The sequence below is a fragment of the Callorhinus ursinus genome, unplaced genomic scaffold, assembly GCF_003265705.2.
Source record: "Callorhinus ursinus isolate GAN/ISIS: 27379988/994484 unplaced genomic scaffold, GSC_fseal_2.0 scaffold84, whole genome shotgun sequence".
Classification (NCBI taxonomy): domain Eukaryota; kingdom Metazoa; phylum Chordata; class Mammalia; order Carnivora; family Otariidae; genus Callorhinus; species Callorhinus ursinus.
In genome coordinates, this window is record NW_027397146.1 from 964,829 (window position 1) to 990,312 (window position 25,484).

The following is a 25,484-nucleotide window of genomic DNA, read 5'->3' on the forward strand; positions in this document are numbered from 1 at the left end:
TGCTCTTTGCCACCCATGCTGCACGCTGGGGGTGCTATTGTTTAATGAGTGGGCTTATTTGTTCAGTTATTTTCCACTTGTGCCTTTGGGGTGCCCAGATGTAGGTTGGAGGCCATTCAGATGTTTTCAGGTGTGTCTAAGCTTGGCCTCTAACCCTCTGGCCCCTGGAGCCCACCCCCTTCAAGCTTCTGCCCATAGTAATAGGCCACCGGTCTCTGGGGGACCTTCTCAGATCACTTAAAGCGTTGACTCTTAGCATTTGGGAATTATGGACTCCTGAGGATCAGAAAAGGACACATGTGCACAAAATGTGGCACACCATTCAAGGCTGCTCAGCAGTTTGTGGGCCACTGATTAAAAGCCTCTGCTTTTCTTGGACATTTATTCTCTAAGAAAATGTGAACATATAAACCATGTTAGTATCCCTTGACGCATAGGGATGACTGTGTTTTGGAGAAGCAACAAAATTTCCCCCAAGGAGTGGGATAGTATTTGGGGGTGGGAGGTAGAGGATTTTAAATACCCCAAGGGAAGTCTTCTCCCAGAGGTGCCCTCTGTCCTTTGGGGAGCTCGGACAGGCGTGACTGTGTCATTATATTCTCACCAGCACAGATGAGTCAGTCAACGTAGAAGTAACCACATAGCATTTTTTTTAACCGTATCATTATTTTTAATGTCCGGCGTTTACAATACGAGGGCCAGAGCTTTCTCCCCAACTCAAGTTTATAAATTCTCAGTTGGCTTGTGAGGCCAATAGGGATACTTCTTGTCTGATTTGGCTTCTGAGAAGACTTCATTCAGGTCCTCAGTGGTCATCTGATCAAATGGAATTATGTTCCTCATCTTCTCCAGCTCTTTTTCATATTCCTCAATCCTGGCCTTTGAGAGAGACAAGAACTCGGCACAACTTTTCACATCTTCTTTTTCTTTCTTTCTTTTTTTTTTTTAAAAGATTTTATTTATTTATTTGACAGAGAAAGACACAGCGAGAGAGGGAACACAAGCAGGGGGAGTGGGAGAAGGAGAAGCAGGCTTCCCGCCGAGCAGGGAGCCCGATGCGGGACTCGATCCCAGGACCCCGGGACCATGACCTGAGCCGAAGGCAGACGCTTAACATCTGAGCCACCCAGGCGCCCCTCACATCTTCTTTTTCTTCAGCATCCACCTGAATAGTATATTTATCCTCTGGCACAGGACCCTTCAGGGCATTAAACTTCTTCTCCAAGTCATCTACCAAACCAGCCTTCGCCACATTGGCCTTGTCGTAAGCCCAGTATCGATAGCCGGTGGTTTCTTAGGAAGAGTAGCCAACCTGGAGGTAAGTGTCTCATTCCAGGATTTCAGGGAGTTAGCAATGGCCTTCTGGTTTCGGGGTATGATCTCCCCAAAAGCTACCCAGTCAATGGTTTTTAGAGCAAGTTTTCGCGCAGCCATCTCGAGATCCTTCACCGACCCCAGCGGCCCCAACCACATAGCATTTGATGTGACTTTCAAAGTTGCTCATTCCCAAGTCAGAAAGATCTTTCAGAAAGTCTGCTCACCACCCCCACAGGGCAGTGACCAGTTTCAGGGGCTTCACCTGTTAAGATGATTTGGCTTGTTTGCAAGCCTCTTTCGGAGAGCACAAGGGACAATCTATCTCCCACTGCTCTACAATTAAAGCGAACACGGAGTTCTCATTCTTATTCAATGAGCATCTGTAATTCAAACAGCCTGAGGGAATGCCTCAGATGTAATATTGTCTCAACAAATGAAGGAAATCTTCTCTTGGAACGCCTCATCACTGCAACTTTGCTGCAGGCTCCATCTGATAAATGTAGAGAAAAACAAAGCTCACCTGTTTCTTTTTTAATTCCCCCACTTTTTTGTGCAAGTAATTAAGTAAACCCTGCTTGGCGTTTGTGTGTGCATGTGTGTGTGGTGTTTGTGCCCTTCGCCCAGCTCCAGGGAATCTCCCTAATTCCTTAGACTCTTGAGCCCTTTGCTGTCCTTGTAGTGTCCAGAAATGCAGCATCTTTATCACTTTTTAAATTTTTTTTTTATTTTACACTTCATCATTCTTTGAATCCTCACAGTGAGATACTGGGCTTTTAGAAAGTGATAATTTCATTCTGCAAAATTTGGGTGGGAACATTCCAGCTTCCAGAGGGTTCCCGCTTTCCCTGGCCCATTAAGTGGAGCCAGCCCACCTGTGTATCTCACTACAGGGAACCCCAGACTCCACAGCAATACATATGACCCAAGCCTCTATGGTACTCCAGGCCCTATGCAGGGGCAGCTACAAACCCAGGGAGGAAAGAAGCAAGGCCCCTGGCCCAGATGGGCTCCTTTCCAGGTTGGGGACAAGGAGGCCTGGAGAAAACGGTGAGGCACAGGCTGGGAGAGGAGCAGGAACAGAACACCAAAACTGAAGTCTTCTTTTTAGAAAGATGACAAATGGCTAATTTGGTTGTTCTTGCTCTATGCTGCTGGAACTGAGCCCTTGAGTGATAATAATACAGGAAGGCAGGAAGCTACTCTCTACAACATGAACCTTGTTCTTTTCCTGACCCCTGGCAAGCTGCCCTGTGTGCATATGACCCTCACTGCAAATTCCACAAGGGTTCAGGCAGTCAGGTGCATCTGAAAATAGAAGGGGCTCCATTAGCTTAATACGAAGCATGACAGGCTGCGAATCACTTCTTCTTGTCTGAAGGGAGTGCAGGTAATTTCCACTCCAACATAGATTGAGCCAGGACAGACTGCTAGCAGAGTCCTCTGGGTTCACACATCCCTGGTGTCAGCTGTGGCCAGATGCTCTCATGTGGGCCTTTGAACCACCGCTACATGGCTTGTGAAAACCAATCATAAAAGAGAGAACTCTGAGACAGTTGTCACAGTGCCATTGTAAACAACCATGAAATACATCTATGAACCAATGGTGGCGGGTATTTAGCAAAAGAAAGGAAGAACACTGCCTATTAGATCACAATATGCACAACAGTATTTAAAGTACTACTGATTAAAATCTTGAAATCTTTTATAGACTTGGCGTTGGAGTGGGTACGGGGAGACAGTCTCAACCATACACTGTTAGTGGCAAGGAAAACTGGCACTGAAGTGATGCCTGTACTAGTGAAAAGCTGGAAACAGTGTAAATCTCCATCTAGACATAAATGGTGGTGCATCCATATTTGAGAACAGTATGAATCTGTTAATGAAAATGAGGTAGCTAGCACCGTTTCAAGTGTTTTGTGTACATTAACTCATTTAATCCTCACAGTGCTTTACAAGGTCGATCCACTTTACTTACATCATTGGATGAAAAGAAACAACTTACTGAAGAGTGTGTATAGGAGGATTTCAAAGGGTTAGAAAAAGGGACTGTATCCACACTCATGCATGGACAGCGTTTACAAGGACCCCAAGAGAATGCTAGCAGTGATTCCTTCTGGGAGGGGGCAGTGTGACTGTGGGATTGGTGAGGAGGCAGGTTTTTAATCCACTCTATTAGATTCCTGTGGCTGTCATAACAAATTAACCACAAACTCAGTGGCTTAAACCAATGGGAATTTATTCTCTCACATTTCTGGAGGCCAAAAGTCTGAGATTAAGGTGCAAGCAGGGTCACTGTATCACTCCAAGCTTGGTCTTTGTCTTCATGTGGCATTGTCCCTGTGTGTCTCTGTTTTCACTTGGCCTTTCTGTAATGACACTAGGCATTGGATATAGGGCCCAACCTAATCCAGTATGACCTTATCTTAACATAATTAATTATACCTGCAAAGACCTTATTTCCAAATAAGGTCACATTCCGAGGTTTCAAGTGGCATTGAAGTGATGCTTGTACTAGTGAAAAGCTGTGAATTTTGGGGGGCCAGGGCTGCCACACTGGTTAACAAAACACCAGACTGGGTGGCTTAAACAACAGAAATTTATTTTCTCACAGTTCTGGAGGCTGGAAGTCCAAGATTAAGGTGCCAGTTGGGTTGATTTCTGAGAGGTATTTCTTCCCACTTTGTAGATGGCCCCTTCTCACTCTGTGCTCGCATTGTCTTTCCTTTGTGCGTGCACACGCGCGCGCACACACACACACACACACACACACATCTGGTCTCTTCTTATTCTTATAGGGACATCTGTCCTATCAGATCAAGGCCCCGAACTTATGACCTCATTTAACCTTAGTTAGCTCCATAAGGGTCCTCTCTCCAAATATAGTCACACTAGGGGTTAAGGCTTCAACATATGAATTTGGGAAGGTGGGGACACAATTCGGTCCATAACACTATTCAACCCAGTAGTAGTTGTGTGGTCCTGGGTAAACCACTCAACCTACCTACCTAGCTGGGGCTCAAGCACAGACTTTTCAATTAGCATGGGAAGGCCATTTGCAAGACCTTGGCTCCTGCCCTTTCCAGGTTCTTGTTTCTCTAATACCTTGTTCTGAGAAATCCCCCTTAGCGCTGCCCTCTGGTCCCCTCTTGGCAGCTTTCTCCTGTCCTCAGTTGCCTAGCACTGCCCAGACTGCATCCATTACAAAGTCAGCCGGCAGAGCCTAGGCTGCATCCTCAGAGCTTCTCAATAATCCTTGTCTTCATTACCTGCATCTGGTCTTGGGACCCTCTTGCCCACAGCTGCCTTTCCACATCTTCTCCTCCTCTGGCTACTGCCCTCTTTCTTCCTTATTCCATTGCATATCTTCTCAACAGAGTGGTCTTCACACTCTCTTTCCACTTCCTCACTGACTCCTTTATCCATAATCCTAGAAATCTAGCTTCTGTCTTCCCCTCCTTTGAATTGTTATCTGTGACCCCCTAATTGTCAGATCCAATGACATTTCCTCAGTCCCCACTACCCTCAGTATCTCAGCTTTATCTGACTCCATAGATGGCCTCTTCTGCCTAGACATTCTGTGCCCACCATTCCCGAATACACTGTAATCTCCGGTTCTGCTCTGATCTCTCTGCGTGCACCTTTCTGTTTATGTGAGAGCTCCTTCCACTCCTCCTTTCCATGTCCAACTCAAACAGGACTCCAGAAGAGGGTCCAGATAAACGGACAGGAGAATGAGGGGAATTACTCACCCCTTGGCCAGAAGAACCTAGTAGCATCCAGATCCCACAGGTAGGGCAAGGTTATGGCAGTGCATGTGCTAGCTGGAGATTCAGGAGCACCAAATGGTGGTTCTCCATCCCCTCTAAAGTCCGAACTTCTCAGTCCTCATTCAGTAGAAAACTATTGGCTGGGCTCCTGAGTGTAACACTCTAAAGAGTTATGAAAAACCTCACCATAAATCAGCCCAAACTGTCTCCTTCCCTGTGACAGGCCTTGTACCAAGGCAGGAATGCCTATCTGAATTTGGTCCTTGTCACTGTACTGAGCCTGGCGCTATGCTAAGACTGGTGAGGGACATGGCAGTAGACAAGACACACATGGTCTCTGTCTTTTTGAGCTTATATTCCATTGGAATAAAATGACATTTATTAAGACCTTTTCCAACCTGGTCCCAATCTACTTCCCTGACTTCAACTTCTGCTCTTCCTTCTACTCTTGGCTTCACTCTCTGCCCATATGTCAATCTTCCATAGTGATAAGGCACCATCTGCCTAGAGTATCTTTCTTTCTTTCCCCCTTTTCCTAACAGGTAAGCTCCTCCATCTCTCCTTCTCCCCCCTTAAGGCCTGGGCTTTCTCAGAGTATGTCAATTACTCCATCTCGAAAATATTTCAGGTGTACTGTCCACAAGTCTAGTTCTTCTACAGCACAGTGTAGGGGCAAATCTCTGATTTAAGGTGATGCTTGTCATAACTCTTCAGTCTTAGATAGAATTGCCTTAGCACAGGCAGAGGTAGCTCTTGACCTGGGACCTGTTCTTTAAGAAGTGACATGGCTGGAGGAGGGCCAGAAAAATATCTGCTAAAATGAATGGCCATGGCCGGGGTAAGGAGCCCAAAGGATCAAGAGGTTGTGCTAGACCAGAGCTGATATTCCCTCTTTTAGGCCATGCTCAAGTTCCCTGGGACCACAGAATTCCTTGCCTGAACTGCTCCTAGCTTGCTTCCAGGTATACTTTCCTTAGGGTGGACTGAACCAATAATATGCACAAAGTTAGCCCCAAAAGGAGGCCAAGAGGCAGCTGTTTGGGGGAATGTAGACAAAGTGTAGACATGCATCCACAAGCATGTAAATGAAGCCCCTTGCAGTGCTGGATGCAGTGGGAGTATGAAGAGAAGGGGAACAATCTCAAGCCAGGAGTTGGGGGGGTGACTCTCCGAGCACCAAGTTCAAACATAGCATTCTGAGGAGTCTAAAAAGTTTCAATTTGAACCTACCCTTCTGCTCATTTGGAAGGTCCAATTGTCAAGTCAGAAAGAGGGGCAAAGGGGGCACCTGGGTGGCTTAGTCAGTTAGGTGTCTGACTTCAGGTCAGGTCATGATCTCAGGGTCCTGGGACTGAGCCTTAAGTCGGACTCCCTGCTCAGCGCGGAATCTGCTTGTCTCTCTCCCTCTGACTCTCCCCTGCTCATTCTCTCTCTTTCTAATATGTAAATAAAATCTTTAAAAATAAATAAAAATAATAAAAGAAAGAGGGACAGAGTATTTAGAATCAAGAGGGCATCTGATTCACTCTCACATGCACCCTGACCCCAAGATTGTACAGACAGAAAAACTAAAGTCTATTCTTTTGAACTATGCAGTCCACTACTGTAGTCAGCAGCCACACGTGGTGATTTAAATCTTAATCTAAATTAATTAAGAATCAAATATAATTAAATATCACTTCCTCAGTTGTGCCAGTCACATTTCAGGTGTTCAAGAGTCATATGGAGCTGGTGGCTACCATATCACAGATAGAGAATATTTCCATCATCACAGTAACTTCTATTGAGCAGTGCTGAGTTTAAACCATCTGAGGGTGCTACAGACATGTCTTCTCTCAATTCTGAACAAGCATTACCAGAGATTAGTCCTTTTCTCCCATTTGAGCATAAACTTAATGTTTACTTTCCCCAAATAATCCCATCATATAAGAAAATTCAGCTAGTGAAAAATGCCAACATATTTGGGAACTTCAAATACTACCCCAGAAATAAAAACTGGAAGAAAAACCTAATTTTTTCCTCACCCTCCAAATTTCTTGGTGATTTGATTTGGAATCCCATGTAAGAGACTAAATTATAAAAGGAAAGATCCCATTAATCCTACAGAGTACTGAAGCCATATCATTCATTTGCTGGGGATTGGTTTTTCAAGATGGTCTTCTAAATATATCTCTGTGTCAAACAGGGTATCCCACTGTGATTCAAAAAGGGGAATGATGCTGTGATTCTTTTGCTAAATCTCTTCTTGACATAGCCCCAGGTAAGGTTACCAAATATCTTGATCAAAACACATGGTCCCGCACAGGATGGAGTTCTGGGAAAAAACAGTTTGTCACACATCACACACAACTAAATGAAAGCTATTAAGCATCAAAGGGCATTTATTTCTCTAAGTCAGTTTTCTTCTCCAGAATGTAGCAGTAAATATTGTTAGCTGGAACTGGTGTGGTCCTACTAAACTTTCATAGAAATTACTTAATATCATTTCCATTACTAAAATGATCTTCAAAAAATATGGAATTATAAAAACCTAGAACTGTAAGTGCTTCTAGAAATCATTAATAAATTAAAGTCCAGAGAGTAGAAGTCATTTGTTCAAACTGAATAATAGAGTCAGAAATAGAAATCAGGTCCTTTGAGGGGCCCCTGGGTGGCTCAGTCAGTTAAGCATCTGCCTTTGGCTCAGCTCACAATCCCGGGGTCCTGGGATTGAGCCCCACATCAGGCTCTCTGCTCAGCGGGGAGCCTGCTTCTCCCTCCCCTTCTCCCTGCCGCTCTGCCTGCTTGTGCTCTCTCTCTATCAAGTAAATAAATAATAATTTAAAAAAAGGAATCAGGTCCGTTGAGCCTAGGTCTAGTGTTGGTTGGAGGAGAAAAAGCCAGCAAACAAATGTCCAGAGAGGTAAGTAGAGTCAGGAGAGTACGCTGTCATGTAAGGAAAGAGAAGAGAGTGTTTCAAGAAGGACAGAGTGGTCAATTGTATCAAATAGAGTGGAGGTGTCAAGAGAGATGGCATGAAAAATACCCATTGAATTGAGCAGCATGAATGTCGTTGTTGGGTGACCCTGCCAAAGGTAGTTTTAAGAGAGTGGTGGAAGCAAAATTCAGGTTACCATGGGCTGAAGAGTGTTGCTAAAGAGGGAGAACCAAGAGCCCATGAGGATTTGGAGATGCCAAAGGACAAGAGAGAAATGCGAGATTGAAAAAAAAATGGAGGGGGGCCGAACTATCTGAAAGCCTGTACACAGTAGCTGGACTACTGCACTCCAGAATACAGGTATATATTTCTGGGGAGGAAAACTCTCTTCACAGAAAATGAAAGTGTTTGAGAACTTCCATTTCCAGGGACATGGCAGTCTAGGTTAATTGGACCAACTCATCTGCTGAAAACAAGAGAATTTAGATAAAATATATATTTTTAAAAGTCTTAAAACATAGAATATATGACTACAGAGAAAGAAATTACCAGTCTAACATCTAAAGAAACATGATAACCCAAAAAGATTAATGGAATCCTTTGCTCTGAGGGTATCTGCCGATCTAGCAAATTTGAACTTAGGGTTTGAGAGCCTCATGGGGCAAAGGGGGACAGACTAGGACTGGACCATGGTGAGAAGTCTAATAGTAAATGTTCCTCACAATAAACTGGGGACCCAAAGGACTGTAGGATAAAATAGAAGTAATTCTGCCCCTCTCCTAGGTGACTACAAAAAAAGGAAAACATCAAACACCTGATACAACTGGAGTGTCCAAAACAATACAGCAGTTAACAACATTGATGTAAGTGAACTAAATGCTTCCCTTAAAGGACCATGAATATCAGTCTGGACAAAAAAAATTCAACTAAATGCTATTTGTTTTGTTTTATTTTATTTTATTCTTACAGGATTCTTTTTTAAAGAGATTTATTTATTTATTTATTTATTTATTTATTTATTTATTTGAGAGAGAGAGAGAGAGAGAGAAGAGCAGGGGGAGGGGCAGAGGGAGACGAAGAGAGAGAATCTCAAGCAGACTCCATGCTGAGCAAGGAGCCCAATGTGGGGCTTGATCCCATAACCCTGAGATCATGACCTGAGCTGAAACCAAGAATCAGATGCTTAACTGACTGAGCCACCCGGGCATCCCAACTAAATGCTGTCTATAAGAGAAAGATACAGAAAGGTTGAAATTTTCAAAGAATAGACAAATAAATACCATGAAATTACTAACTAAAGAAAAGCCAGTGTGGCTATATTAGTATCAGACAAAAAAGACTTAAAGGCAAAAAGCATTATTAGGTATAGGGTATAATTTCATAATAATAGAAACTTCAATTGACCAAAAAGTTATAACAATGATGAACGTATATGGACTTAATAACATAGGGTCAAAAATATAAAGCAATAATTTCTAGAAGTACAAATAGAAATAGATAAGTTCACAATCATGGCAGGAGATGTTAATATGTCTCTCAGAAATTGATAAAATAAAAAGACAAAAAGTCAAATAAATAATGATACAGAAGATTAAAATAACATGGTTTAGCAACCTGATCTAAAAGGTATATACAGAACACTGCATTTAGAAGCTACAGAATACAAACTATTTTAAAGCACATAGTTACAAACACTGACTACATTTAGGGCCTTGAAGCAAGTCTCAACAAGTTTAAAAGATTGAAATCATATACAATACGTTCTTTGATCACAATGGAATTGAACTAGAAATCAGCAACAAAAGGATTTCTAGTATGTCTCTATAAGTTTGGAAATTAAGAAACAATTTTTAAATAACTATGAGTCACAAAAGATATCTTTGGGATAAAAGATATTGAGATTTTAACAATGAAAACGTTGCATATTAAAATTATGAAATGCAACTAAAGAAGTGCTTAGAGTGAAATTTATAGCCTTAAATGGATATATCAGAGAAAGAAAAAGGACTAAAATGAACAATTTGTGCATACATCTAAAAAATTAGTGAAAGAATGGTAAATTAACCCCATGGAAAGTAGAAGAGAGGAAATAATGAAGATGTGAACAGAAGTTAGTGAACTAGAAATCAAGCATACAATGGAGAGGTCAACCAACCCAAAAGTTGGTTCTTTAAAAGAACAACAACAACAACAACAAAAACTCAAGCTTTTGGTGGGTTTGATGAAGAATAAAAGAATAAAAGAAAATGCATTGATAATCATTGAAAATGATTCAGTAAGAATGAATAAAACTATATTGCTACAGTTGTGCAGAAATTAGAAAGATAAGAGGATATTATAAACAACTTTATGTCAATATGTTTGAAAATGTAGATAAAATGGATAAATTCCGAGAAAATAATTACTATCAAAATTAAATTTAGGAATATGGCAGACTAGAAAGCTCCAGGTTCTCATACCCCCATGGAAACACTAAATAAACAACTAGAAACTGACTAAAATAACTTTTTGGAGCTCTGGAAATCATTTAAAGGTCTACAGCAACCAAACATATTCCAAACCAAGAAAAAAGAAACACATTTAAAATGGTAGGAAATTTCATGGCACTTTTACTGGCCCTTTCCCTACAGCTTAGGGGAGCTGCAGCTCAGCCCCAGTGTCCTTCCATGAAAGGGAGAGAGCAGAGTGACCAAATTTGTGACTTTCTAACCTACTGCAAGCTGCTTTAGGCACTGGTCTCTATTTGCCTAACTTGGTGAATTCAACTAAACATTTAAAGAAGAATGAATACCAATACTCCTCAAACTCTTCCAGAAGTTAAGAGGATAGAACACTTAGAAACTCACTCTGTGAGGTCAACATTAACCTGATACCCAAACCAAAGACACTATTAAAAAAACTACAAACCAATGTCCCTTATGAACACTGATGTAAAAATGCTAAACAAAATACTAGCAAACCAAATTCCACAGTACATTAAAATGAGTTTACACCATGACCAAGAAGGACTTATTCATGCGATGCAAGGATGGCTCAACATATACAAATCAATCAATGTGATAACACCATAGTAAAAGGATGAAGGGGAAAAATGACATGGTTCTCTCAACTGATGCAGGAAAAACATTTGATAAAAACTCAAGACCCTTTAATGATAAAAACACTCAATGAAGTAGGAACAGAAGGAAACTACTTCAACATACAAAAGGCCATATTGGAAAGTCCACAGCTAACATTATACTCAATGGTGAAAGACTGAGAGCTTTTTCTTTTTTCTTTTTTTTATTAACATATAATGTATTATTTGTTTCAGGGGTACCTGTCTGTGATTCATCAGTCTCAGACTGAGAGCTTTTTCTTTAAGACCAAGAACAAGGCAAGAATGCTCACCTTCACCACTTCTAGTCAACAAAGTACTGGAAGTTCTAGCTAGAGCAATCAGACAAGAAAAGACACCCAAACTAGAAAGAAAGAAGCAAAGTTATCTTTGTTTGTAGATGACATGATCTTATAAGTAGAAAACCCTCAAGATTCCACAACAAAACTATTAGAACTAACCAGCAAATTCAACAAAGTTGCAAGATACAAAATCAAATGTAATTCCTGTTTAGGAGACAATAGAAGTGCCAGAACTTCTAGCTAATTGTCAGCAAGCATCTTGAAGATGTGGGGGGAGGGGGGAGGATGTGACGGGGCCTCCTTTTTGACACCCACTCCATCGGGTGCCCCTTAGATCAGAGCCTTGCAGGCCAGGCAGAAGGGGGAACCCCAGAAAATGCTTATGATTTCTGTTCCAAATGGGAGCTCAGTGGGGCCAAGTGTCTCTGGAACACAGTGATCTGCTCAGTCTAATTCTCTGGGGCTTCAAGTCCTGCAAACCGATGCCACTGGCTCAGCAAAGAAAAGCCAGAAGAGAAGCACCTGTGAGGTCCTGTAGTCTTTCTGACTTAGGTCTGCCTCATTTTCCTCCTTCTACAGGAAGTTCCAATGATTTCCTTTAGTGGCTCTATAGGCAAATGAATGGTCCTGTTAGGATGTTTCATTGCAGTTCATCCTTTTGCTTCCTTAATATTCCAGACAGCCACATCTCCTTCTCTGATCCTCCACACAGTCTTTTCTCCCAGCTTGGGAGGTGGTGCCTGCACATGACCCACAATTCCCTGCCTTTCACTCATGGACCTCCCTCTGCTTGAGATGGAAACAGAAGTAACATTAGACAGTCCTGATCTGACAACCTGGTTAAGAGGACAAAGCTATTTAAATAAAAGTAACATCTTTTCTGACTTCTTGCTGATTATATTATCAGGTAAATATAGTTAGATACAGGTCCCTTAGAGATGATCTGACTTAGAATATAGGGTACGTGAGATATACAAAATCCCTTTGGGGCACTGCTGGAAAGGACTCCCAAAAGCTAAGTCTTGCAGGGCAGCTGAAACTGAGGTTCTCAGAGAGACTTGTTATAACCTTTAAGATGCTGTTGATAGAAAACACAATGGTTTCAAATATGAGCCCAAGTCAAAACACATAAATGCAAATATCTCAAATGACAGGGGCCAGTTTGCTGTCAGATTGCTACTCACAAGGGCGATTCTACAGTGCTGTGTATCTCAGGCAAAGGGGAGGCAAGTATTTCCTTAAGGATGGGTTATGAACCTCCTGAGTAAATAGAGGATGCTGGATAAAGCAAGTAGGAAATATGCACAGGCCAATATGATGGCAAGGTGCCAGCCACAGAGCGACTGGGGTCCTCCAGGCTTGAATCAACAGTCTCTTTTCCCTTGCTGGGGAAGGCAGACCCTTTACCAACCAATGCCAAGTCCTTGTATTTGGCTCATTTTAGGATTAGCCAGAGGCTGCAACCCTCAGTCATAGGGTTGCCAGGTAAAATACAAAGGAGCCAGTTAAATTTAAATTTCCAATGAACAGTGGATAATCTGTAATATAAGTACGTCTGAATATTGCATGGAACATACTCAGATTCTACTCATATTTATTTGAAATTCAATTTTAACTGGGCATCCCATATTTTCATTTGCTAAAGCAGGCAACCCTACTCAGGTAGGCCATCAGATGAGGACGGGGGCATGGTCAGGCCTCTGGTCCCTGGGAGAGCAAAGCAGTGCAGTCCTGTTTTCAGGAAGCTGAGCAGATTGCTATCAGGCATTGGGCCAAGAACCCCATCACTACAACTGATGTAGAGGGTGGGATTGAGTCTGAAGACCAAAGCACGATGTACCAACTAGAAGAACTGTATAAAGTCCTAGCAGGACCACACCCTCAGGAGCAGACTGGGCACTGTCACTGACTGCCGCATCTAGAATTCCTTAAATTGCCAGCGACTAGTTGTAGGATCAGGTTAAAAGTAGGGTTTCCCTAAGAGGGATCCCTGGGCCACTTGCATCAGAATCACCTGGGCTTTTGGAAAACACGCAGATTCCAAGGCCCTACTCTAGATCTACTGACTCGGAATCTCTAGGGTCAGGCGTAGAAAGCTGTGTTTTCTCTAAGCAGTCCTGGTGGCTCTGACATGCAGTAAAATTGATAGCCAGTGCCCTTGAGTCAGTAACAATGTGCGCAAATAATCAGGCATGATGGTTAAGGCACAAACTCTGGAGCCAGACCGCCCAAGGAGACTTCTGGCTTTACCATTCATTATTTGTGCAATCTGGGGCAAGTGATATAGCTTCTCTGGGCCTCAGTTTATCTATCCATCGGTGAAACAGGGATGGTAATTGAGCCTATGTCATAGGGCTATTGTCAGGATTAAATGAGAATATATGGACAAAGCCCTGAGAGCAATGTCTGGCATCTAGGAAGCACACATACATGTTAGCCATTGTTGGGGGTTGAGGGGACCCACTGGGGACAAAGACATGTCCTATGTCTTGCAATAGAGTGGGCTGGAGCAGAGCGCCCAGGGCAAGGAGTTTGTGGCACCAGAAGTCATGACGATGATTAATAAGAGGGACAGTTTTTAAATGCGTGGGTGATCATGCTTGGCTGGAAAAAGAAGCTAGGAAAATGGATATTGTTCATTAAGCTCTAATTAGCAGGTAAATTGTACAAGAGGAAGGGAGTCCAAGTGTTACTACAAGTAATTAATGTGCTTCTTCTCTCCCTGGTAACCCTTTGATTTGAACCGTCTAACCTGTAGTCTTTATCAGGCACTAAGATCCTGGAAATACAGGCTGCTAATTATTTTGGCGAGCCCCTGATTGCACTAAAGGAAATAGATGTGTCCTATTCTCCCTTATGACTCAAGCACAGGGAAAAGACAAAGTGGTTCTAGCCATGATGAATTATGCCCAGGAGATTTGGAGAAGACAATCATTCTCTGTGTTCATTTAACAAATGTGAACAGTGTCTCCACATCAGGTAAGCAAATGTGACCAGACATAGTCTGTTTAGGAAAACGACCCACTTGGTTGATGCTCCCAGTCTCAGTGTCTTGATTGCTGCCTAAACCCTTGCTCAGTTCTTCTGAGGCTACAGTCTTGCCCTTGGAGTCCTGGCCCCCCACCCTCGACCTGGAACTAGACCTTCCTTAGCCTGGGCTGGCACCACGCTGTGCTGAGAAAGGCAGCTTCCCCAGCCACCTGTGGACTTCTGAGCTGTCTTAGACCAGCCATCCTCCATGCTTCCATTCTGACTGATGTCAAGAAATGTGAGTGTTCCTTCTTGTGGGAACTATACAGACTGTGTCAGAGAAGCATGTTGGGGGCCTGTGAAAAGACAAGTTGCTATGTTCCTTTCCATCTGACACACTGTCACATGTCATGATGCCTGGGATGCTGAGGAGTGTCCTTCGGGTGGCTTCTGACAGGAAGTAGAGCTTAGAGGCAAGAGGCCTTGGAGCATGAGGAGCTGAGGGCAGAGTCTCTGATGTCTCGGAAAGCCTCTGTCCTCTATGGAAGTGTAACAAAGAGAGTTTAGACAGAGCATTAGACACTTTCAGAATAATAATAATAATAATACAAGTGGTTGTTGAGTGTTTACTCTGTTCTGAATAGTGTTCTAAGTGTTTGCATGTATCATCACATTCAACTCTCCCATCAACCCTCTGAAAAGGCACTATGAGTATCTGGGCTCAAGCTTGTTTTTTTAAAATTTAATTTAATTTTATTTAAATTCAATTAATTAATATATAGCATATTATTAGTTTCAGAGGTAGAGTTCAGTGATTCATCAGTTGTGGGCTCAAGCTTGTTTATATTTTCAAGAACTGAACCAAATGCAGCCTCCATCCAGAGGAGCATTGGCCAAAGAAGTCTGGGGTGCTTGAGAAATTCCTTGGCTGTCCAGCCCTCCCTGGGGGTGGAGAAGATGTGAGCTGGCACTAAGAAGCCCTCTGCTTGGCTCTCTTGGGCCAGGGGCTGCTTGGGGCTAAAAGAGAACCCAAAATTTTCACAGTAGCATTACTCATAATAGCCCTAAAGTGGAAAGGTCTATTGATGGATAGATGGATAAACAAAACGTGGTTTATCCATACGATGGAATACTATATGGCCATAAAAGGAAAACGGGCACTCATACACACTACAACACGGGTAAACCTTGAAGACATGCTAAGGGAAAGAAGCCAGACGCAAAAGGCCACATATTATATGTGTCCCTTTATGTGGAATGTCCAGAATGGACCAATCCATAGAGACACAAATCAGATAAGTGGCTTCCTGAAGCTGGGGGGTTGGAGGGAAACGGGGAGTAGCTGCTAAGGGGTGCAGGGTTTCTTTTGGGTTGAAGGAAATGTTCTGAAATTAGATAGTGGTGATAGTTGCAGGACTTTGTGAATGTACAGAAAACCACTGAATTGTGCACTTTAAAAGGGGAACTATGGTATGTGACTATATCTCAATAAAAACAATCAAATGAAAGAAACAGAACAACAAGAACAATAAAAGAGAACACAGAATCCACCCTATCAAGTGCCAGAGCAAAACACTATCTTATGAAGCTGGGCTGTGGGAGAAAGCCTCAGGGCTGAGAGGATATTGGGCTCCTCCACCAGCCTTGGCATGACCTTGGGCAAGTCCTTTCATCTCTCTGAGCCTGTTTCCCCATCTCTTAAGTGACATTGTTGTGAGAAAATATATCCCTGATGGGATACTGAAAACCATAAAATGCTTATTTAAAATGACAGTGCATTAATTACAGGCAAAGTATTAGTGTCCTTGCATGTGCAGAAAATTTGCCCATTTCTGAACAGAAACTGCTTACTCGCTCTCCCTCACCTGATTCCAGGCCGGCCCCAATCTTCAAAACATGAGGGAAAAAGCTTTTACTATCTACCTTCCACACAGAATGCCCCTTGGCATCGCTTCTGCCTGGGATGTGGCAAGCTTTCAGTGCTGGGGGTCCTCTGGGAGGCCAGGTAGTCTCCTTCATTTCATAATAAGTGACCTGGGGGAAGGGACCATGCTGGCCCTGGCTGAGCTCCAGGAGGGCAAGCTCTCTGCACAATTCCCTGTCCACTATTCATCACTTTATTCTCCTTCCCAATCTCTGTATGGGTTTCCAAGGTTTTCCTGGGACCACAAGGGAATGTCCTAGGTGTCCTCTGTTTTGATTCTCTATCTTATAGCTTTCAAATCCCAAATAAAGTGTTTTTCTCCACCCCCAGTTATTAGGGCTTCCTAGCAGACCTTTTAGAAAAACACTCAAAAATCCTTTGGAAGCTTAAATAAACTGTAGACACTACAACTCTACCCAGAGTAGAGAGCTTCCCCCTTAACGACTTATTGCACATGAGTCTTGTCCTACCCTTGCAAACTCTGACCGGTTTTCTTCCTCATATGTATCCCCATAACAGATTCAACATCCGTTTTTCCTAGGACTGGGAAATGTTCAGAATCTTTATTAAGATCGTTCATAAAAATAACAAGATTAATTTAACCAGATGCTGAATGCCTTCCATCATTAAAATAGATAACCTCTCCCACTTGTCCAGTAACTGAAAAATCCAAGTCCTAGGAGGTCATGGTCAAGCAGTGTCCAAACTGGGGCTGGGGCCAGGGATCAGCTGGGGCCAGGGATCAGCTCACCCTCTCTCCTGCTTACTCCTCAGTCCCAGGCGAGCCCAGGCCACAGCCTCCGAGAATTCTCACTACCCCTGACCTCCACCAGCTCTGGGGCCACCTCATCTCACAAGTACAGTGCACTAGAATATAACGGTGCCTGAAAACAGTTTGCCGACTCTCTTTACAGGATTGTTGCGGGAATCTGGGGTGCAGGGGAGATGCCGGTGTGCTCAGTCGCTAGATGCATGTTTCCTTTTTCATTCAAATTTTTGTTTACTTGAATTAAAAACGGCTCCCTGCCATAAGTAAAAAGATCCAAACCCTCAGGGAATCAGCGTGAGCAGCCTGATGTGAACGAACTATTCCACGATGTGGACGGGCTTTCGGCCGCTAGCCTCTTTCCAGGGCTCACCTTCGTCTGGGGAGGAGAGCAGAGCTGGCTCTCGGGCTGCGTTTATGGAGAAATCCTGGCTACGTCCAGCCGGGAGAGCGCGCTGCCCGGGTTCCAGCCAGCGAGGAGCAGTGAGATAATGAACGTGAAAAGGCTCCAGGCGGGAAATTGTTATTCTTGCGGATTGCCTTCTCAGTAGCGAGCACAGGGAGGGGGGTGGGATTCATCTTCAAACAAGGGGACACGTTCCTACTTTGGGCTTTCCAGCTAGAGAAAGTGCGTGCAATCTTGTTTTCAGCCATGTCTGTCTTTCCGTTAAACGTCCCTGAAACGTTGAGGTCCCTCGCGGAATCCACCCCTAGCCCCCCCCCCCCCCGTGTCCTACCGTCTCCCCGCGGGGCAGGAGGGCTGCTGTGTCCAGACGGTGGCGCTCCCAGACAGTGCAACCCCCTCTCCCCCACTGCAACAAGAAGGCTAGACTGGGACAAGTTTCAAAGTGTTTGCTGGTATTTTCTGGGAGGCTTCTCAACAAGAGCCATAACTTTGAGTAGCGGGCAGAATCCATTCTCATGACCAAGATTGTAGAGGGAGCGAGTACAGAATCTCGCCCCTTTAGTTTAGCCCCAGCCATTCGGATTTCCCGCGCTTCGCTAGCCTGGGCGCACCAAAGAAAACCGTGACGCCTCCGAAGGGAGATTTACCGGGCTAGGGGCGGCCCGACCGAATGAGGTGGAAATGAGACCCCTGGCCGCAGATGGACCGAGATGAGTTGTACGCCTTGGGCGGAGGCGCTGGTCTGCCGCTGTCTTCTTGGCTGCACAGCCCGGCACCTCCGCGCCCGTCCCGCTGCTGCAGCGCAGCTCCCCGAGGCTGCTCGACAACCCCGTTCTACCCTGTAGAGCGTGCGGAGCACCTCCAGAGGGGACAAGAGCCAAAACCGTCGCCCAGGGTTTCTTAGAGGAGCGGCGGCCCAAGAGAAGGGTTTCCTCGCCCCCTTTACTTTTCCCCAAAGCAATCTCTGAGCTCCCGCAGCCACGGTGCTCGGCAGCGAGGAAGGGGATCAGCTCCCGCTCTCGCTTGCCCCAAAGTTTGGAACGAATAGCCACCAGCTACCTCCTCTCGCACCCAGAGTGCAGACTCACTCCCAGGTCCCAGAGCCGGGTGCAGGGGACATCTCCTTCCGGAGAGCATTAAGTCCGGGATCGACTGAGCGGTCACTCGCTGCTGCCGCTAAGGGAGACAACCGGCTTCTGGCAGGCAGTGGAGGAGAGATAAGTTCCCTGGAGACTGGTCACCCAGACTGAGGATGGAAGCTCTGGGCAGCTGTCCCCTGTTCCCCCCTCGAGGTGCAAAAGGCTCTGAAAGGGCAAGAGCTCCTGGAGTGGAATGAATCTTTCAAGGAGAGCGTAGGGGTGCATATCTAAGGTTCAAGGGCCACTGGCTCCCCTGCACACTCTGCTGGGGGCTACAGACTGGCGTGGGTTGGAACTGGACCCCATGCCCCTGCCCTGCATTTTACATCCCTTTGCTGGGTGTTTGCATTGCGAGGGGAGGGAGGAGAACTTGCTAGAAACAGATGCGCAGTGGCCGGGGGGGCGGGGAGGTGGACTCCGAGCTTGTCACGACGCAAGGTACCTAGGGGATGGGGAGGAGCGGCTAGAGGGGAAGCACAAACAAGGCAGTCGGAAGCAAGACGACACCTCGATGTGGATTTGTCCAAAAAGAGTTGGAGACCAAAGCGGGGGTGTTCAGGGAGCTCTGATTGGTCGGGGGGAGGGACTTGGGGTGGGGCTAGCCACCTCTTGAGGCTTTAAAAGCTCATCGGAGAGGGGCGGGACGCTGTCATTCGCTCTCTGATTCTCGGAGGGGAAGCAGCTTTCCAGAAGCTCCAGGCTCCTGGTGACAGAGCAGGTGTTCGCTGTCCGGACCGGCCGGGAGATCCTGAGGGTCTCCAAGCAGCAACATGGGGCCCACCCTGGCAGTTCCCACCCCATACGGCTGCATTGGCTGTAAGCTGCCGCAGCCAGACTACCCACCAGCTCTAATCATCTTTATGTTCTGCGCAATGGTTATCACCATCGTCGTCGACCTGATCGGCAACTCCATGGTCATCTTAGCTGTGACAAAGAACAAGAAGCTTCGAAATTCTGGTAAGCCACCCTTCCTTCTTCCTACCCAGCATTCAGCCACTCGCTACCCCTAGGGCATTAGTTCGGGCGCCCGAAATAGGGAGCCCTTGGATAGTGCCCTCACACTGAACGTCCCTACTCCCAAATGTCTTGCGAACCTGGGCGGTGATGTTATGCGGGAGCCCCATTAATTTCGAGCTTCTCAAGGCTGAGGGAGCTCAGGAAATGGGCTTTTGGCGTCCAAGTGCAAAGCCCGGGTTCCCGCGGAGCGCGGCAAACCGCCGAGCCCTGCCCCGTCGGAGACCTGATGCAGAGGGAGTCGGCACCCGAGCAGAGAGTGCGGCCACCGTCTGGGGACAGCACGCCGAGCCAGACGCCGCAGAGGTGGCCGCGCCGAGGCGGTGCGGGTCGAATTGATGCGGAGGGAGCCGCGGGGTTGAGGAAAGTTAAGTTCGCGGCGGCTGCGGCGGCTGCGGCGGCGCTTACAGGAGCGCAACGCAGCGGCCGCGCCCAAAGCCAGCTGAGCCCCCGCTGCCGCGGCCCTGGGGCTCCCGGGCAGCGGAGCACAGACCCTAGCTCCTGAGTGTGGAGCAGGGTGGTCTGAGTCCCCCGGAGCCGCGGTCCGTCCGCCCGTCCCAGGGCGCACGGCGGAGAGAGCAGAGCCGTGGTCTGGGCGCAGCAGGCGGTGGCAGCGACGGCAGCGGCGGCGGAGATCGCGAAGTCCGTAAGCAGGGTGTTGGGGTCTCAGGGCGGGGCGGAGGAGAGGCCCCGGAACTTGGCGTCTGGCGGGGCTGGGGGTAGAAGACCGAAGAACCGGGCGAGGATGGCGGGAGGGTCGCGGGAGAGCGCAGAGGGGGCGGCGGGAGACGCAGAGAGACTGCAAAGCGCAGGGAGCTGGGAAGGGGTGGTGAGGCGAGCGAGAATCCCCTCGCTACCGGCCAGTGCCCAGGGGAGGGGCCAGCTGCGATCCCGGCTGGGGGAGGCGCGGGAGGCGGCCGGGAGCCGGGACCTGTGCCGGGGGTGGGGGTGGCAGACCCTGCAAGGCGGTAAGCCCCTTTTGCAGGTTGGGCGGGAGAGGGTCGAGAAGGGGAGGGGAGGGGCAAAGGGGCCCGAATTCCGCGCTCGGGTCCCAGGAGGGAGGGGGCGGCGCCCGGGATCTCTGCTGCTGGGATCTCGGCTGGCTGAGGCCAGGGGGCAGAGGGGGGCGGGGGGCGGGGTGAGAGGATCGGGGACCCGCAGGACCTGGCGGGCGGGGCTCGGGGGAGAGGAGGCAGCCGGTCTCTGGGGGATTACTTTGCGGGGATGAGGAATCGCAACTACCATACAAGTTTCAAAATGCCCTGACGGGCACACAGTCATTAAAACTTTCCTTTTAAACTCTGGTGGGCGTGTCTGATTTCCTTTTGGTCCCTTGGAGACTTGGGGCCGCACGCTCGGACCTCACCTTCGCTCCAGCAGTGCGGTCCCAAGGAACCACGGAGCCCCGGGGACCACCTGCGAAGCCCATTTTCTTTCTTTTCTTCTTCCCTTTCCTTTTTTTCCTTCTCCTTTCTTTCTTCCTATAATTCAAATAAAGGTTTTTACGGTTGTTGTGGTTTTGTTTTTAAGGTTTTTCCCTCTGTCTTTTCCACTTTTCTTCTCCCAATTCATTTCTTTGAGAGAAAACCCTAGAAAGAACCCCTGGGTAGAAAGCGCTGAGGCCGCGCCTTGGCAGCGCTGGCAGGAAGGCAGAGGGAACCATTCCTTTGCCCTTTTAAAAAGTGCTCATTTTCTCCTAGTTCAAGATGAAGTGCAATATTTTGCCAAACCAAGGCTAATTAACAACGAGGTGTTTCCAAAAAAGAGAGAGAGAGAGAGAGAGAGAGAGAGAGAGAGAGAGAGAGAGAGAGACGGCTCTACGCCTGCATTTGGCCTCTTCCTCCTTTTTTTGGAAAGGTTTTGCAAAAAAACGTTCCTCCCGCTGCCCTACAAAACGGGAGTGGGGGCGGACGCTCCCTCTTCACTTTCCTGTTTAGCCACAGGCTCCAGTAAGCTTTAGCGCAGCGCCAGGGGCTCCTACACAGGGAGCTGAACGTGCGGGTGCGCGACTCTGCGCTGGACCCGCAGGAAGCAGGCACTTCTGCTAATCCTTGCAGGCATTTTCCTGCTTGTTTTTCTCCCTACGCACTGTTTTTGGTTTCAGACTAAACTTTACAGGGTCTCCCCCCTTCTCCTCAGTTTTCATTCTTAGCCTACCTCGGAAATGGTAAGTACTTACTTGGGCTTTTCTTAAGAAGACGACGGCCTCTAGTGCCCTTCCTCAGACTGTTCTCTTAAACGTGTTTTCGCTGTGAAAGCAATGCCGGCCTAGAGAAGGCAGAAGGCTCATTCATTTTTTCGGGGTGTGTGTGTGTGGGGGGGTGGTTGAGGCTTCCTGACATTCCTTCAATCTCTTCCCTTCCCCCCACACCTCCAGCCTACTTCCTACCCACAGCTTTATCAAGCTTGCCTCCACGCCCCTCCCCCTTGTCTCCCTATCCCCCTGTAGGGAAAAAAGTTCGCATTTTGTTTTTGTTTAAAATGGTGACAGCGTGTCCGTGCGTGAGTATGAAGGGCTCCGCAAAGGGCTTATGTGCTTACGGCTTTCTGACAGAAATTCGCTTTTTTCTCAAAGCAGACATGACATTGTTTGAAAGGAAAAAGTTGCACAAAGGACAGGTCCCCCAAACCTGGTTGTGCATCAGAATAGTGCTTGTATATGAAAATAAAAACACAAGAATATTTCTTTAAAAGAATTCTAGAATTCTAAATTGTCACCACTTCAGCTGGTCTTTTCCTCCAGTTTAAATTTATAGATTTCCATACTTAACCATTTATTTTTCTCTGTTTTCCCCCCTCTCCCTTCCTTGATATGTTTTTCAGGCAACATCTTCGTTGTTAGCCTCTCTGTGGCGGACATGTTGGTAGCCGTCTACCCCTACCCTCTGATGCTGCATGCCATGGCCATTGGGGGCTGGGATCTGAGCCAGTTGCAGTGCCAGATGGTTGGATTCATCACAGGGCTGAGTGTGGTCGGTTCTATCTTCAACATCGTGGCAATTGCCATCAACCGTTACTGCTACATCTGTCACAGCCTCCAGTACGAGCGGATCTTCAGTGTGCGCAATACCTGCATTTACCTGGTCATCACCTGGATCATGACCATCCTGGCTGTCCTGCCCAACATGTACATTGGCACAATCGAGTATGATCCTCGCACCTACACCTGCATCTTCAACTACCTGAACAACCCTGTCTTTGCTGTGACCATCGTCTGCATCCACTTCGTCCTCCCTCTGCTCATCGTGGGTTTCTGCTACGTGAGGATCTGGACCAAAGTGCTGGCAGCCCGTGACCCCGCTGGGCAGAATCCTGACAACCAGCTTGCTGAGGTTCGCAATTTTCTAACCATGTTTGTGATCTTCCTCCTCTTTGCAGTGTGCTGGTGCCCTATCAACGTGCTCACTGTCTTGGTGGCTGTCAGTCCGAAGGAGATGGCAGGCAAGATCCCCAACTGGCTTTATCTTGCAGCCTACTTCATAGCCTACTTCAACAGCTGCCTCAACGCTGTGATCTACGGTCTCCTCAATGAGAATTTCCGAAGAGAATACTGGACCATCTTCCATGCTATGCGGCACCCTATCCTGTTCCTCTCTGGCCTCATCACTGATGTTCGTGAGACTCGGGAGGCCCGTGCCCTGGCCCGTGCCCGTGCCCGCGCCCGAGACCAAGCCCGTGAACCACCCCATGAACAAGATTGTGCCCGTGCCAGTCCTGCTGTGGAGGAAATGCCGATGAATGCCCGGAATGTTCCACTACCTGGTGATGCTGCAGCTGGCCAACCTGAGCGTGCCTCTGGCCATCCCAAACCGGCCTCTGGCCACTCTAGGTCTGCCTCTGCCTACCGAAAGTCGGCCTCTGGCCACCATAAGTCTGTCTTTAGCCACTCCAAGCCTGCTTCTGGCCACTCCAAGTCTGCCTCTGGTCACCCCAAGTCTGCCACTGTCTATCCTAAGCCTGCCTCTGTCCACTTCAAGGCCGACTCTGTCCATTTCAAGCCTGCCTCTGTCCATTTCAAGGCGGACTCTGTCCATTTCAAGTCTGCCTCCAGCCACCCTAAACCTGTCACTGGCCACCACGTTCCTGCTGGCATCCACTCCAAGGCTGCCTGCAGCCCTGCCACCAGCCACCCTAAACCCACAGCTGGCTACATCAAGCCTGCAACCACCCACCCTGAGCCCACCACTGGTGATAATACTGAGCCTGCTGCCACCAGCCAACCCCAGCCAGTGATTGCCAGCCACCCTGAGCCTGCCGCCGCGGGCCACCCTGAGCTCTCTGCCTCCTGTCACCCTGAGACCACTGCTACCGGCCCCTTTGAGTGTGATGTCACTGACCTCCCTGAGCCTGTCTGCAGCCCTGCCAGTGGGTCCCCCGAGTCTGCTGCCAGCCTACTGGAGCTTGCCGCCGCCGCCAACCTTCCTGACCCCACTGTGACTGCCACTACCACCAATGATTACCATAAGATTGTGGTTATTGATGTTGAAGCTGATTCTGATGAAATGGCTGTGTGAAAAATGCTCTTAGGGGTGGCCAAGTAAGTAGTGGTCCACTTTCAAGTTTGTCTAGCATATGTAATTCAAAGTGAGATAACTTACTGCACCTACACACAGACACGCAGAAATGGACTTACACACATGGTGTAAGCTACATCCACCTTGTAGGCATACTCCTTCTTTACATAACATACTCTGAAAAAGTGTGTGTGTGTGTGTGTGTGTGTGTGAGAGTATTTTAGAGACCAGATTTCCCCCAAGTGTGACATCTGTTGTTCTGAGCCTCCCTTTCTTCCTATAGTTGACCTTGAGCCAACAGTGACCCCTGAAATTTTCGACTTCGATTTTTCCTCACTCCCGTTGTCCCCCTTTCTCCCCTCTCCTAATTTCCTTCTCCTTTTTCCTGCTTTCTTCTCTCATCCCCCCAGGGGTGGGGGAGGAGTGCTTCTGTAAGTAAATGTGACTGCAAAGCTTTATGTTTTTAAGTGTGTAACTCTATATTGTACTTTTAATGGCAGTCAGAAAGGCAGTTTTGATAAAGCGCAAGTACTTGAAATAGTTTCTTTTCTAAATTTCAGCAACAAGATATGACCCATATCTGAAGAACACAATTTGATGAGCTCTTATTAAAGTAAATTTTTATGCCTATGAGTTTAAATGGCAAAAGGGAAGGTATGGCCAAACCGAATTATTTCTAATTTATGAAAGTTCAAACATTGGTGATTTTTATAGTCAAACATGAATGCAAATGATGAGATGTTTTTACCTTGTTTGTAGTTACTTACCTTTTTAAGCATTTGCTAGATTTTTCTTTCGTTTAGTTCCAGAGAAACAAATCCATTCATAAACTAGTTTCTTCTCCTAAAAATCCAAATTTGTGGTCGCTAAGATCAATTACAGTCATGTGTTTAATATTATAATTCATACCTACTCTTTACCTCAGAGATTTTTTTTTAGACAGCCTGATGTTTCTACATAATCAATTTTTACATTTTTCTTTTTCATTCAGAAGGGAATTCAAGGTAATAGCTGAAGCCTTTCTCTTCTGCCTTGTCCCTCAGCCTCCCAGCTGTGGAGGGAAGCAGGAGGAAAAGATGCCACACCAGCCAATCCCACTACCTTTGGCTGAGGTTCTGTGATCCACACCATTAAGTTGTACACGTCTTGTATCAGCACACCCAGGAAATGACTTGTCTAGAATTCAAGAAAAAATTGTTTAATAAAAATTTCAACTCTTGATTCAAACCAACACATAAAGCAAAGTTTACTGTATAAAAGCTTGTAAGGATAAGTGGAAATGTATTATACTGCCTTAATTTGATTCTGTATTTGTGGTAGCAATTAAATAAAAGTGCTTTTGTGGCTTTGG

General features: G+C 46.5%; 1 protein-coding gene and 1 pseudogene across 1 annotated transcript; one reads left to right on the forward strand and one right to left on the reverse strand.

Annotated features, from left to right (window-relative positions):
* Positions 1–723: 723 nt before the first annotated feature.
* On the reverse strand, positions 724–1,448 carry LOC112816405 (ATP synthase peripheral stalk subunit d, mitochondrial-like; annotated as a pseudogene).
* A 17,927-nt stretch (positions 1,449–19,375) lies between these two features.
* On the forward strand, positions 19,376–24,133 carry GPR50 (G protein-coupled receptor 50). The gene is made up of 2 exons (XM_025862769.1): positions 19,376–19,562; positions 22,443–24,133. The coding sequence occupies exons 1-2, from the start codon at positions 19,376–19,378 to the stop codon at positions 24,131–24,133; spliced, it is 1,878 nt and encodes a 625-aa protein (XP_025718554.1).
* The last annotated feature ends 1,351 nt before the right edge of the window (positions 24,134–25,484 follow it).

What these genes read in the sequence shown, in the direction of transcription:
- GPR50 (XM_025862769.1), top strand. Translation starts at nt 19,376, where the DNA reads ATGGGGCCCACCCTGGCAGTTCCCACCCCATACGGCTGCATTGGCTGT. An exon ending in CAAGAAGCTTCGAAATTCTG is followed by an intron (nt 19,563 to 22,442) that starts GTAAGCCACCCT and finishes TATGTTTTTCAG; the next exon opens with GCAACATCTTCGTTGTTAGC.